General features: G+C 43.2%; 1 protein-coding gene across 1 annotated transcript; it reads left to right on the forward strand.

The window, feature by feature from the left end:
* Window positions 1–1,008: 1,008 nt before the first annotated feature.
* YAE1 (YAE1 maturation factor of ABCE1) lies at window positions 1,009–6,079 on the forward strand. Its single transcript, XM_004739348.3, has 3 exons — window positions 1,009–1,674; window positions 2,965–3,086; window positions 5,109–6,079. The coding sequence occupies exons 1-3, from the start codon at window positions 1,546–1,548 to the stop codon at window positions 5,536–5,538; spliced, it is 681 nt and encodes a 226-aa protein (XP_004739405.1). The 5' UTR covers window positions 1,009–1,545; the 3' UTR covers window positions 5,539–6,079.
* Window positions 6,080–15,195: the final 9,116 nt, after the last annotated feature.

Genomic DNA, 15,195 nt, shown 5'->3' on the forward strand with positions numbered 1-15,195 from the left:
CCAGGGGCCCTCTATTTTATTAATTTCAATGATATTTTTATTGCTTCTCTTACTACCATTTTGTTGCCAATTAAAATATATGATAAGTTTATGTATTTTTTTTCTTAAATTATAATGACATTTAAGCCTATAGTATTGCCTCAGTACAACTTTCATTTGGTCCCATGTTTTCTGGTAGGAAGTGTTCATATTTTAATTGCTTATTGTATATCATTTTAATTTTTATTTCCTTTTTGAGGAAATAAAGGAAATAAAGTGATTCTAATGCCCCGTGTAATAGTTTAAATTACTGGAGTCTTTTACTATTATTTATTACTAATTTTATCGGATTATGATCAGAGATTATGACTTGTAAGATATCTGAGTTTTTAAGTTTATTAAGATTATTTTATGTGGCTAAGTATAAAGTGTTTTTATACATAGTCCACGGACCTGTAGGTGTACACACACACACACGTATATAATATGTATACTACATAGGTACTATGTGTTGTAATTACTATATATATGATGCAAAATTCTGAGCATTTATAAAATTTTCAACAAAATCGCCCACCCACCCTCACACACACGATCATGGGTCCCCTTACTTTATTTTTCATAGCATGTGTCCTTCCTGCTCTCGTAACGGACTATGTACTTTACGTGTACAGCGCTTACTGCTCATCTTGGCAGCTCTACGGGACTGGAAGACGGCGCAGAGCCGCTGAGCTCTAGCTGCCGCTCACGGACGTGTCCCAGAAGCTACGACGGAGCCCGGCACAGAACCGAAAATACACAAACCACCGCGACCACACAAAAACCCAAACAGCGATACGACTGGCGTCCGTCCGTTCAGGACCGTCTGTTTCTTCATCTAACGCCTGTCAGAACCACGCAGCGCTCCGTGCATGCAGACAGACAGTCCCCGCCCTCGCCCAACCCACAGGGCATCCGGAAGCAACAGGAGCCGGGAAGGACCCCGCGAACCCACGGGGAACGAGCCCTCCCGTACGTGTGCTCCTCGTGTGTGCTGATCTCAAAATGGCCGCAGGGGCCGCTTCTCGCCTCTCCTTGTCCTCTGCTTCTCACAGTTAGAAAGCATCGGCTGTCAAATCCCTAAAATGTACTGAGGGGGGCTTCTAAGAGAGACCGCGACCTTGGCCGGTAACCGCCCATCCCCCGAACGACCTGGAACGGCCTTCCCAAGGTGCGGGGCTCCAAACCCCGCAACACCGCGGCTGGGATGCAAAGTTTCACTAGCGTTCCGGCTGCCCCCCGCAGAGCTCAAGCTCGGACGGACCCGGCGAGGAAGCCACCCTTCTCGCCCACAACAGGCACTCGGCGACACACCGGGTCCACGGAGGGAGCCCCACACACCAGCGAGGAAGAGCCGCTGCCGAGCCTCAGCCGGCAACACCGGCCTCACCGGCCTCACCGGCATCACACACGCATGCGCAGTAGCAGACGCCGGGCTAGCCCGACTCGTAGCCTTCGACCCGCCCCTCGGACCGGAAGAAGTTGCTGACGCTTCCGGCGCCCGGCAGCCCTGCGGTTGCCTCGGTGATGTCGTGGGTTCAAAGGCCTCGCTTGGTCGGGGGTCCCGGAGAGGAGGGGGACGTGTTTGACGAGGAAGCGGACGAGTCGCTCCTGGTGCAGCGGGAATGGCGGAGCCACATGCAGAGACGCGTCAAAGTAAAGCTGCGCGGCGGGTGCGGGGGACCTATGCCGGATTGCGGGGAGAGGGGCACGGAGCTGTAGGGAGGCAGTGTCGCGAGAGGAGAGGCCGGCGAGGTCCCAGCCTGGCCCGGCGCTGCCCTCCCTACCTCTGCCACCCCGATCCTGCTGGGATGTTCCGCTCTAAAGCGTGTGAAGCCGCGGGCGCGCTAGACGCGGGAACAGACAGAATGAAGCAGGTGTAGACGTTGACGAGGATCGCGGAGAGGCTGGGGGAGAAACACAGACCCTGACTGTACTGACTAAACTAACTGTGGCTGTGGAAGGACGTGTGCGCATGGTGCTCGAGTGAGTGAAGACCCTGAGGTTAGGAACGGCCTTAACCGAGACTTATGGGAGAAATGAACTTAGGAAAGTCGAAGAGCAATAAAGGAAAGCCTCTGGGGAATACTGGGGGCTGGGGGAAGGTACCCGGAGTCGGATTTTTATTCGCTGGGTGTGAGCTACCCGTATCTACTCGGTCTCACCGTTCAGTGAAACGAAGCGCAATACCACACACTCAGTTCCCGCTGCAGCGCTCCGAGCTGAGTGCGCACGGTGAGGCCCGCTCCCACCTGGAAGCCTGGCCAGCCTTCTGTTGCCCCTGATCCGCGCTTGTGCGCTTCAGTAAGGTGTTTGCTTCAGCCCGACAACCGTGCCCTCTGTTTCAGAAGTGCTTTATGTGGGGGGGTTAGACCAGTAAGCCGCGATCATCTTGCAGTGCTGTGGCGCCACGGGAGATGCAGGACACAATCCCTGCCGACAGAAAATGCGCAGTTTATTTAAGTATCAAGCAAAATTTCTAAAACCACACTTCCCATCTTTTTTGCTAACACAATTCCTCTTTCCCTGCTTGAGCTGATTATTGAAGACCTTGGTTAACCTATTCACTGCCCTGCCTTCTCGCCCCCCCACCCCCACCCCCGCAGTCAGTGTTGCCCGGGGCCAGACACGCAGCTCCCTCTGTATCCTTTCCGTGAAGGCGTTGTTAGCACAAGGCTTTTGAAGCTGTGTAAGAATCGGTAGTTTTAAATGTGCCAAATAAGTCGACTTCAAAAGTGGGATATGCCAGTAATAAACCTTTACGAGAGGCATAGCCTGCTTTGGTTGTGTGGCTGTGTCATCAGCTGTAGAACCATTATGTTAAATAGTAAGTAGCAAAGGCCTGTTTCATCAACTTTCCAAGTTGGTTCTGTGACTTTCTAGAAAAACCTACAGTGGTTTCCTTGGTGTGAATGACAGCGGCAGCTCCTCATTACTTATTTTTAGGAAGGCTATAGAGATGGAATAGATGCCGGCAAAGCAGTTACTCTTCAACAAGGCTTCAACCAAGGTTACAAGGAAGGTGCCAAAATCATTATAAACTATGGACAACTCCGAGGAACATTGAGGTAATTTTTAAAACTTAAATGCTGAGTCATTTCAACCCCAGTACGACCGGAGGACGTTTATAAAACTAGTACATAAAAATAAAGCAGTTAAACTGAAGTACTTTTTCTAGTGTTAAATCCACAAAAGAGTACTGCAGAGCATAGAATAATATTGCCTTCAAAAAGTCAAAATCACAAGTTCATCCACTTTAATATGGGAACTTTAACAAGTCCATCCACTTTAATAAAGGACAATAATAAAGGTATTGTCCTTTATTGCAAAGAAATGCTAGGAAGGTGTATGTCTTTTGCTGCCTGAACTACCACTAATTTGTATCCCAAAGTAACTTAAAAGATTTTCAGGTTTTGAATAAAGCTTTTAATCTTGTACATGTGGCAGAACACAGTATAACAGACTTCTAGACTAGAAGTGATGAAAATTGTAACTGGTAATAGAGAGAAAAATGATTCCATTTACTTTAGTGCTGAACACTGAACACTTGTCAAGATTCCATAGTAATAACAGCATATATCAGAGCCAAGTGGTCAAATGACAGAAAGAGCTAGGAGCATGACAGACTTGTCATCTTTGACACTTTGACACTAGAAGGTATGACACATACCTTTTAAATTGTCCTCTGTAGAAAACAAACAAAAAAACAAAATGGTTCAAAGAATCACTGATTTTAAAAAGGGTAGGAAATAAAAGTTATCAAAACAAAAAAATTCATTGTTTGAGGTTTTAGAAAATTCAGCTGTCAGAAATCGGAATTTATAAGTCTCCAGTAGGAAAATGATCAAGTATTCATTTTACATCAAGTTAAATATTTTCCAAGCTCAGAAAGTTTATTACTAAATCTTGTATATCACTTGATCCCATTTTTAAAACATGATTATTCTTCAGTGCACCTGAAGTGGCTGGGTGGCTGGGTCAGTTAGGTGTCCAAGTCTTGATTTCTGCTCAGGTCATGATCTCAGGGTTGTGAGACTGAGCCCCAAGTCAGGGTGGGCCCTGGGCATGGAGTCTGCTTAGGATTCTCACTCTCCCTCTCTGCCTCCCCCCCCACCTCTCTCTCCCTCTCTTTGAAAAAAAAAAAAGACAGGATTACTTTTCTCAGTAACCATTATTTTATGTCTTGGTTACCTGAACAATCTAAAATGTCGGAAAACTAAAGTGTTGTCTGTAGTAGAAAAAGGCTAGAAGAATTCTTACTTTTTTTTTAAGATTTTATTTATTTGTCAGAGCACGTGCACAAGCAGGGAACAGAAGGCACATGGAGAACGATGTGGGACTTGATCCCGGGACCTTGGGATCACGACCCATGCCAAAATCATATGCTCAACCGACTGAGCCATCCAGGCGTCCCAAATTCTTAACCTTCTCCAAGAAGATGATTAGTTAATTCAACAGTGATTATAACAAAGTCAGGAAAGAGAAGTTGCCTCAGAACTTTTTTTTCTACCCTTTAGTTTTGATGGCAAGTAACTATATGCTTAGAGGAGTTGTTTTCAATGTTGGCTGTACCTTGATATCAGCTAGAAAGCTTTAAAAAAATAATACCCCCAGAGATTCTGATTTCATTGGTCTGGGATGTGACCTAGGCCTTGACAGTTCTAAGAGCCGCTCAGACTCTCCAAGTCTGAGAATCACTAGTCTGGAAGCCATGTGATGTCCTTCAAGGAGAAACTGATTTTTGTTACCTCTTCCTCTGAGTTGCATCCCTCTTCAGCGGAAGCAACACAGTCATAAAGAAAAAATCTAAAATTAAGAAAAGCGGATGTGGAGTTGTGAAGGTGGTGTTAGGAATTATAAGCAGTTTATATGATTACTTCCAGTTTAATTTTTATCAAAAGATAAATCTTTAATATATATTAAAAGCTGTTTTAGCATCATTACTTTCCTGATTTTGACTTGCATTATTATTGAATCATTTTTGCATTGTGTTATCTGGAAAAGAAACGTGTAGGGTTTAGCATAAGAATTTGAAAAGCCTGTAATTGTTTCATTTTTTTCCTAATTAACTCGTTTATATTTTCATTCAGTGCCTTGCTCTCCTGGTGTCACCTTCATGATAATGGTTCAGTTCTGATCAGTAAAATAAACAATCTTCTGGATGCAGTTGGCCAGTGTGAAGAGTATGTGCTCAAACATCTAAAATCAATCACTTCTCCACCCCACGTTGTAGATTTATTGGACTCTATTGAGGATATGGACCTTTGTCACATAGCTCCAGCCGAGAAAAAGATGGATGAAGCTAAAGATAAAAGACTCTGTGAAAATAACGCTGAGCTTCACAAAAACTGCAGCAAGAGCCTTAGTGAGGCAGATTGTTCATCTTTAGAATGTTGTGGAATACGGGAGCATGAACATACTGAAAACCCAAGCCTCACTTGGATTTTAGAACAGACAGCCGGTTTAGTAAAACAGCTGGGAATATCACTCGACATATTACAGCACCTCAAACAACTGTAAAAATTCTCTTCACTTTTTTGATGAAAGTAATGTTCATAACATGTCTTAGAACATTTTGTTTTTTTAACAAACTAACCAAAATTTGTACCAGTTTCTACACTGAACACATCATTTGTAGGTTATCCTTCATGGAAATGTGCAATATCTTCAAAATTAACACTATTAAATGTAATAAGAGCTTTTTCTTTGTCACTGGGTAATTTTTTGTCATTTAAGATACGCTCAGAGACTTGAGTTGGCATTGTCATTTTCAAGTTTCTGATCAAAATAAAGCATTTTTCAGACTCCTTAGCAAAAGTGAAAAAGAATCAAACACATTTTGTAAGGACCTAACCCTGCATTCCTGCTTTTGTCACCATCAAGTGGTTAGGGCCTTACCACCAACTTACCAGACCAAAGTTACCATAAATAATGTAGTGGATAACATTGTAAATAGACACACGTAAGTATATAGAAATATATACTGAAATTAAGAGACTATAAGTGTAAGAAACTGAAGAAATGTTTATACTGATGATTAAAAACAAAATAATAAAATTCATTTTTGTTTTTGTTTTTGTTTTATTCACACATAATCTCCACACCCAGCATGTGCTGGAGCTCACAGCCCCCAGATCAAGAGCCACATGCTTCTCCAACTGAGCCAACCAGGCATCCCATAAAATTCATTTCAGTTTTATGTTAAAGGCAAGGACATACAATTCCATGGAAAATAAAAAATACATTTCATGCTCAAGTACCTGGTTTTTCCACATAGTTAGGAGTCAGTAGTGGTGTCTAACCATGTGCCAGGTTATTTCTAAACCAGTTTTGTTTCACGTATTCAAATAGGAATAAACACTGGAACCACTGACTTCTCTATTACCTTGTAGCAATATTCTTAGTCTAGCACAGACAAGATTAAGATTCAAGCTTTTGCTCCAGCACCTAAGCATAGGAGAACAGGAAAGGATTTCTCAACACTTTCTTGGCTAAAATACAAAGTTGTATGAGGTGCCTTCTTTTCTCTAAAAGATAGACATACTCAGAGAATAGAAGATAAGTCTTCCCAGAGATTGATAAAATACTCTACTGTGATCTCACAACCTCCTTCAAGTTCATCGAAAGGTAAGCCTGGCTGGCTCTGTTGGAACATCTGACTCTGGATCTCAGGGTTATGAGTTCTGGCCCCACGTTGGATATAGAGATTGTTTAAAAATAAAATATTTAAAAAAAAGTTAACAGAACATTAAGTAATTAAGCAACAAATATGAAGTCAGAGATCATATCCTGGGGCACCTGGCTGACTCAGTCAGAAAAGCATGTGGTTCTTGATCTTCAAGCCCCGCACTGGATTTAGAGATTACTTAAATTCTTTAAAAAATAAGACCATATATTGTTTGAGGATTTCTGAAACATGTTGAAGATATCAAGTGACATTTGACAGCTATTTTTAAGAAGTTCTTAGGGGCACCTGGATGACTCAGTCAGTTTGAGCGTCTCTTAGTTTCAGCTCAGGTCATGATCTCCAGGATCCTGGGATCAAGTCCCACGTTGGGCTCCCTGCTCAACAGGGACTCTGCTTCTCCCTCTCACACTGCTTCTGTGCTCTCCCCTCTCTGTCTCTCAAATAACATTTTAAAAACTAATCTTTTTTTTAAGTGTTTATATCTCTCTAGGTGTAAACATTATTTCAGATATTTACTAATCTCTTTCTCTCTCTCTCTCTCTATATATATATACACACACACATATGGATATTATGCACACACTCTAAAATCTTAAAAGTGTTGTTCTGCCCTGCATATCAGATATGAAATCTCCATCTCTAATGATGCATCTCGAAAAAGTCATACCCTGAGTGGAAATTTCACCAGTGCAGTAAACCTTGAGATTTTATTTGGGCTCACCCTGCTAAGATTCTCCGAAGGTAATACCCCTTGCCACCACTGATAATATGGTGTTTTTGTGCAGATGTTCATAGAGAAGTAAATCAAAGAGAATTAGCCGAGCTGATGAAGCAATTTGGTCAAAACATCTTTTAAACTTGCTTTGCTTTTTAAAGAAGTCTATGGATACAGAGGTCATGAAAAGAAGGGCCATCTGTACCCCAATGTTTATAGCAGCAATGGCCACGGTCGCCAAACTATGGAAAGAACCAAGATGCCCTTCAACGGACGAATGGATAAGGAAGATGTGGTCCATATACACTATGGAGTATTATGCCTCCATCAGAAAGGATGAATACCCAACTTGTGTAGCAACATGGACGGGACTGGAAGAGATGATGGTGAGTGAAATAAGTCAAGCAGAGAGAGTCAATTATCATATGGTTTCACTTATTTGTGGAGCATAACAAATATCATGGAGGACAAGGGGTGTTAGAGAGGAGAAGGGAGTTGGGGTAAATTGGAAGGGGAGGTGAATCACGAGAGACTATGGACTCTGAAAAACAATCTGAGGGGTTTGAAGTGGCGGGGGGGGGTGGGAGGTTGGGGTACCAGGTGGTGGGTATTATAGAGGGCACGGATTGCATGGAGCACTGGGTGTGGTGAAAAAATAATGAATACTGTTTTTCTGAAAATAAATAAATTGAATAAATAAATAAATAAGTCTATGGATGCAGAGGAATGTTAATGGTATGCCCATCACACCTGCGTCAAATGAACAGAGCCTCTGTTTTACCTTTATGGTCATCTAGGGTCTTTTCATGGTAACAGCCAGCAGGTCTATAGCATGAGTCAGGACAAAAAACACATGACAGGGCGCCTGGGTGGTTCAGTGGGTTAAACCTCTGCCTTCGGCTCAGGTCATGATCTCAGGGTCCTGGGATGGAGTCCCACATCAGGCTCTCTACTCAGTGGGGAGCCTGCTTCCTCCTCTCTCTCAATGCCTGCCTCTCTGCCTACTTGTGATCTCTGTGTGTCAAATAAATAGATAAAATCTTTAAAAAAAAAAAAAAAACAACACACACATGGCAAGCACGGTTTCTTTTCCTCACTCCTGCTGGTTCTAGAACAGAAGGTAAAGCAAGACTGTTCCCAAAGCAGGCACAGCCAGAGTTTTAAGGCCCAGAACCCATACACGAGGCCCGAGTGGTATGGCTTCCTTACAAACAGAATTTTCACCTTAAGTAATTTCTAATTACTGAAATCCCTAGAGCATTTTTGTTTTAATGGGAGAAAGAGTCCACAATACCCTGCTTTTCGGATATCTCAGTTGCTAGAGCTGCTGAGGCCAGGAAAATGTGTGTGAAAGACAACAGGAAGTGGGCAGCTGAATTTACCCTACCTGCAACCTTATCTCATTTTTTTCCTTAGTCCTGCTTATGAACTGCTTTTGCGGTAAACCCAAATAAGAGCCTTGAACCAAGTCCAAGTTGGGATTCTCACCCACCTTCAAACTAAAGTCGAAGCTTTGTGTTCCAGTCCAAGATAGAGAGGCATAGAGATAATATAGGAAAAGGCCTTATTTTAATAATCTTTCTAATTTCAATCTTGAATAAAAATAAAAATGAAAATCTTACTAATTCCAGACCAATGAATCAAGTAAATATAATATGTCGTGCTAATAGACTACCAGTCAGACTTCTGGCTCAAAAGAACTTCTCAACTCGCCATCCTGGCGGTACCTGACCCACAGTCGACCTTTCTTGCTTCGGCTGTCATTGCCTCTTCCCGACAAACGCCCCACAAGAGGAGTCTGCTGTCACTCTCAGATTGCTTTCTGCTCATTCACTCATCAGCGTCAAACTGCTTCTTGTTAAGGTCACCTGTGGCTGAGGTCCCACAGCAGCCCTTCCCTGACTGGTCTCCCTTGTCACTGGACATGGTGACCATCCCCGACTTTTTAAGGTCCCTCCGCTTGCCTATATCAGCGGCACATCTTCTTGTGCTGCTTACCCTGGTCTCTCACTCTTTCCTATCATTCTGCCAAGTCTCCCCTTCTCTGCCTGTGGGAGACCATGATACTTTTATCCTTGGACCTCTTTATGTTTTTATACTCTAACCAGATCGTCTCACTTGCTCCCACAGTTTCAAATACACTGACTATCCCAAAGCTGATGTTCCCACCTCTCTACCTCTCCCAAGCTCTAGACCCATATTTCCAATGGCAATTTCTCCTGCCTGTTTTGGCGTAGCTGCACAGCATGTCTAAAACTGACCTCATTTCCATCTTCTCCCCTCCCACCCGCCAAAACTGCTGTGCCTTTTGCGCTGGCGATCTTCTCCTGTCATCTCTGTTCACTCAAAGCCAGGAACCTTTTCTTTTAATTAAGATATAATTGATACATAAACACTATATTAGTTTCAGGTGGCCGGTATAATTATTCGATATTTGTGTATGTTGCAAAGTGGTCACCACAATGAGCTAATTAACCTCTATCACCACAAACAGTTATGATTTTTTTTCTTATCATGAGAACTTTGGAAATCTAACCTTAGCAACTTTCAAATATATAATGCAGAATTATTAACTGTAGTCACCATGCTGCACATCACATCCCCATGACATTTATTTTATAGTTTGTAAAAGCTAGAAACATTTAAGTCTTTCTCTGCTTTTCCTTTGCTATCAGACCCTTCTTCCACTGGGGAGTTTATCCATCTTACTTTAAAACATGCCTTGAGGGGAACCTGGGTGGCTCAGTGGGTTAAGCCTCTGCCTTCGGCTCAGGTCATGATCCCAGTGTTCTGGGATAGAGCCCCACATCGGACTGTCTGCTCAGCGGGGAGCCTGGTTCTCCCTCTCCCTCTATCCACCTCCTCTCCCCAACTCGTGCTCTTTTTCTCTCAAATAAATAAAATCTTTTTTTTTTTAATGTCTTGAATCTGGTCCCCTTTCATTCTAATCGCCAGATTTTTTAGGCCTCCTGGTTTCCGGCCTGGAGGAGCCGAGAGCCCGGGGCCCCACTCTTCAGTGTGTCCTCAGAGAACAGCGCCCAGTAACTACCGTCTGCTTGACCTCCGGCCGCGCTCCAAGCTCACCAAGCCTGCGGCTGGTTCAAGGAAAGCCCGAGCTGTGATCTTACTGTCGGCTCTGTCTCTGTAGCCGGTTTTCCCATTCCAATACCCAAAAGCTCTGCGACACTCAGACACCCCCGATCCTTCTGTGACCCTGCGGGACCTGAGGCCACGCTGACCCTGCATGGGCTTCACCCCGATTTAGCCTCTGGAGCGATGTCCCTCAGCGGAACAGACTTTTAAAAGTCCTGATTTGGGGGACGCCTGGGTGGCTCAGTTGGTTAAGCAGCTGCCTTCAGCTCAGGTCATGATCCCAGAGTCCTGGGATTGAGTCCCACATCGGGCTCCTTGCTCGGCAGGGAGCCTGCTTCTCCCTCTGCCTCTGCCTGCCATTCTGTCTGCCTGTGCTCGCTCTCCCCCCCCCCTCTCTGATAAATAAATAAAATCTTTAAAAAAAAAAAAAAAGTCCTGATTTTGTGCTCTGTTGCTCCGCCACTTGCCGGAGCCACCCCCCGCCCCCCGCCCCCGGGGGTCTATCTTCCCGTCGCTTTGGATTCACTTCTCCGCCAGTCCTACCTTTCAGAAAGTGGTTGTTTTTCTGTTTCCAGAATTGCTGTTCTTCTTCTCTTCGATCTGCCAATCGATTTGCAGGTGTTTGCAATCTTTAGATAAGCTATCTAGCTGATCTCCTGCTAGCTGAGGTAGTCTCAGCCTGCTACTTCTCCACCATCTTGACTCCCTCCACATCATGTTCTTTTGTCTTTAAAAGGGAAAAGGAACCTTTGTATTTAACTTGAAGAGAAAAAAATTGCTTTCATTTTGCACGTTAATAAAATCCACATACCCAAATTGTGTCATCATCTTATACCAGGCTAAACAGTAGCATTAGACACTACTACTCACCAGGGCACCTGGGTGGCTCAGTCAGCTGAGCGTCCAACTCTTGATTTTGGCTCAGGTCATGATCTCAGGGTCAAGATCTCAGGGTCATGATCTCAGCGTGGTGAGATCAGGCCCCAGGAGGGCTCCGCACTCAGTGGGTAGTCTGCTTGGGATTCTTTCTCCTTCTGCCTCCCCTCCCAACAAAGCAAGTAAATCTTTGGGGGAAAAAAAAAAAAAAAGCAATACTACTCACCAATCATTTGAAATTGCACTAATGAATAAAATTACAGCATAATTTTTAAAGATACAAAATTATGTTTGGAATTCAGTTTCACCTTTTAAGCAAGAAAGGACAGAAGGACACCGCAAGTGAAAAAACTGGAAAGAAAGAAAAATACTTGCTTCTAGCGGGATGCCTGGTGCCTAATCTCTGATAGCAGTAAGGAGCTGGAGGAAATGCAGGAGTGGGGGGATATAGCTAAAAATACAGTGTTCATGATACAGAAGCACCATTCTGAAAACTTTGCATGTATTAATTCGCTCATTTCTCACAACAACCCCATGTGACCGAGCTATTAATTATCCCCATCCCAGCAATGTGGAACCAGGACACTGAGAAGCCCAAGTAATTTTTCCAATTCGCTGTTATGTATATGGCTCAGATGAGACGTAAAGCAAGGAAAATCTAGCTCCAGATTCTGTGTTCAGGGTAGATGTGCACTGAGTAATAGTCCAGTAGCAGGGGCTGTGTTCAGTAGAGGGTCTATGAACTGTATTTTGTCTTCATTATTCATTTCTACTTTTCTGCATTTTTTAAACCATCTCAAGTATTATTTTTTAATAAAAGGTTAATAATAATCAGCAGCTACAGGACACCTGGGTGGCTCAGTGGGTTAAGCATCTGCCCTCAGCTCAGGTCATGATCCTGGGGTCCTGGGATCCAGTCCTGCATGGGGTTCCCTGCTCAGCGAGGAGTCTGCGTCTCCCTCTGCCCCTCCCCCACTCTTGTGCACGTTCTCTCTCAAAAATAAAATCTTTAAAAAATAATAATAATCAGAGTGACGAATAACAATAAATTTATCAGAAATTTGTTTGCCATGTACCTAGAAAAAGAAAAATACCATTCCCTTCTTGGGGGGAAGGGGGAGAGAATCTCTCCATAGGGAGTGGTACAGCAAGGTGCATTTAGCATACTCCGAAATTAAATTCTCCTCGGACTCCTCAGACTTTCTACACTGCTCATGAAGAGGATATTTGTGCCATCTACTCTGTGATAATGTTCCTTTAGCTTTCATAAATTTCTACTCAACTTTCACAAGCAGGAATTAGCTCAGGGCTTACAAAATACGTGCATTGCTACCAATCTGCCCAAAGGAGCTAAGAGTCCTTAACCTACGCCAAGTTCCATTTCATTGCCCTGTAAGTAGTGTGATTTTTCAAGAAAGAAGGTTAGCCAACTACAATGAGACCTACCTATGATGGACTCAATGCTGCGGAGATTGAAAAGTTGAGCCCCTGTTCTTTTAAGGCCTGCGCGTGCGATTCGCTGCGGGACGGAGGCGGGGACGGTCTGGATCATGTTTGTTTCCCGGGAGCTGGGGAATTCCTTGGCCACTGGGTGGCGCTGCTGCACCCCGAAATGTGACTTGCTCTTTGCTTGTCTTCAGTGTCGCAAGGACAAGCCCGCGATGATGCTGTAGCTCTCTCAGACAGATTGGGTCACTCGTAATGCTGGGAAGGCTGGGAGTGAAGAAAATCACGAAATGAGAAGCAACCCCCCCCCCCGCGCCTTTTTCAATTCTAGGCTGAGAATTGTTCTAAATCAAAATAACCAATCTTAAGGAAACATGCTCGCAAAAAAAAAGCACGTTTAATTCTCCAAATCCCTGTGGATAAATAGAACGCAAAGTATAGGGACTTAAATCAAAAGTGATAAAAAATTATAATTTCACATGCTTGAAGCATCTCTATTTTGTCAACCAGGACTGTCCCTAATGTGTTTTAAACAGTCTTAATCTCTCCCTCCATCCCTCCCTCCCTCCGTCTCTAGTTCTCTCTTCTCTCCCTCTATCTCATCTCTATCTGTGTCTCTCTTTTTCTCTCATACACACGCACAAGCACAACTTCTCAGGATTCAAACTTAGCGAGAGACAACAACTTACTCTGTTAAACTCTCCAATCTGTCACAACCCTTCTTTTTTTTTTAACTAACAAGTCAACAGCCAGAGGTTTTCCTCCTCTCAAATACATCGCTTTCCAGCTACTCTTTAAGTCTGTTTCCTTAGGAGCTGTATAGTCACCATTATGTAAAATTAGTTATAAAATAAGTATATACGTTCTATAAGAAACATTTTTTTAAGATTTTATTTATTTATTTGTCAGAGAGAGAGGAGCGAGAGTGAGCACAGGCAGACAGAGAGGCAGGCAGAGGCAGAGGGAGAAGCAGGCTCCTTGCCAAGAAAGGAGCCCGATGTGGGACTCGATCCCAGGATGCTGGGATCATGACCTGGGCTGAAGGCAGCTGCTTAACCAACTGAGCCACCCAGGCATCCCTATTAGAAAATTTTTAACATAAAATATAAATAACTTGCCAAATCTTTTGTAATAATATGAGTGATTTGACAACCATAAGAATGATTTGACAGTCCTTATCAATAAAGCAAAACTGGACTGAAATGAGGGTATAACGTAAATAATCTGAAAACTAAAGACCTTCCTTTTTCTTCTTTGGAAACACTACAAGACATTTCTTTCGAATTCAGATCCTAAAATAACCAGGGACTCTCAACTTATCCTGTAAAACATCAAAACATACTTTAGGAAACTTCAATGATGAATTCATTTACTTGTTAAGAACTCACCACAAATTTTTCATCACTACTATAAATTATGGTCACAGAGTTGATTACAGAAGGAAAATTCATTTAATGCACTTACACATTTAAATCCCAAGCAGGAGTCAATTAAACTATTGTCACATGAAATCACTTTGCTGGTATTTGGCATTCAAAATACCAAATGATATATTATTAATCTGTGTTTTAATCTCCTTAAAGGAATGTATGAGGTTCCCACAAAATCAACAATCTGGCAGTGTTCATTATGACCCCATTTTTCGGCTCAGAGACAGTTTTTATTTCTGTCCATATGTTAGAACAAAGGACTGCCTTCATGAAGGTAGCAGCAGAACGGGTTCACTCAGCTGCTCGCTGGCTCTATCCCTGTAGTGTGAACATGGCACTCCTGACCTCATCCCAGGTTACAGCTGTCTCAAGGGAAATAACCAAGGGATGATGGGAATTAAAGGTCAGGCAGAGTAAGTGGCCATTGACAGATACTGTTCAGTTGACGGGAGAAAGTGAGTAGAGAGGCTGACAAAGAAGCATACTGAAGGTCGACAGCTTTTTGTCTGCTACGGTAGGGTCTGTATCAAATCAAAGATACCCTACTTCAATCATAACCTGATTGAACAGGTTATGAAAACTCTGCACAAAGATATTCATTGCCACATTCTATCTAAAGTAAAGAAGAATTAGAAACAACCTAAATAACCAGCACCTGGGTGGTTCAAGTGGTTAAACATCCAACTCTTGGTCATGACTCAGGGCATGATCTCGGGGTCATAGGATTGGGCTCCGTGCTCAGCAGGAAGTCTGCTTGAAGATTCTCTTCCTCTGCCCTTCCCCCTGGGCACACTTTTTCTTTCAAATAAATAAATCTTCAAAAAAAAAAAAGAATAACTACGTAAATTATAACCCATCTATTCACAGCAAGGACACACACCCGTTACAGATTATCATTATGAGAAACGGGAGGTACTTAGGGGTATCTT

This window comes from Mustela putorius, unplaced genomic scaffold, assembly GCF_011764305.1.
Source record: "Mustela putorius furo isolate JIRA1106 unplaced genomic scaffold, ASM1176430v1.1 tig00003845_pilon_pilon_pilon, whole genome shotgun sequence".
NCBI lineage: Eukaryota > Metazoa > Chordata > Mammalia > Carnivora > Mustelidae > Mustela > Mustela putorius.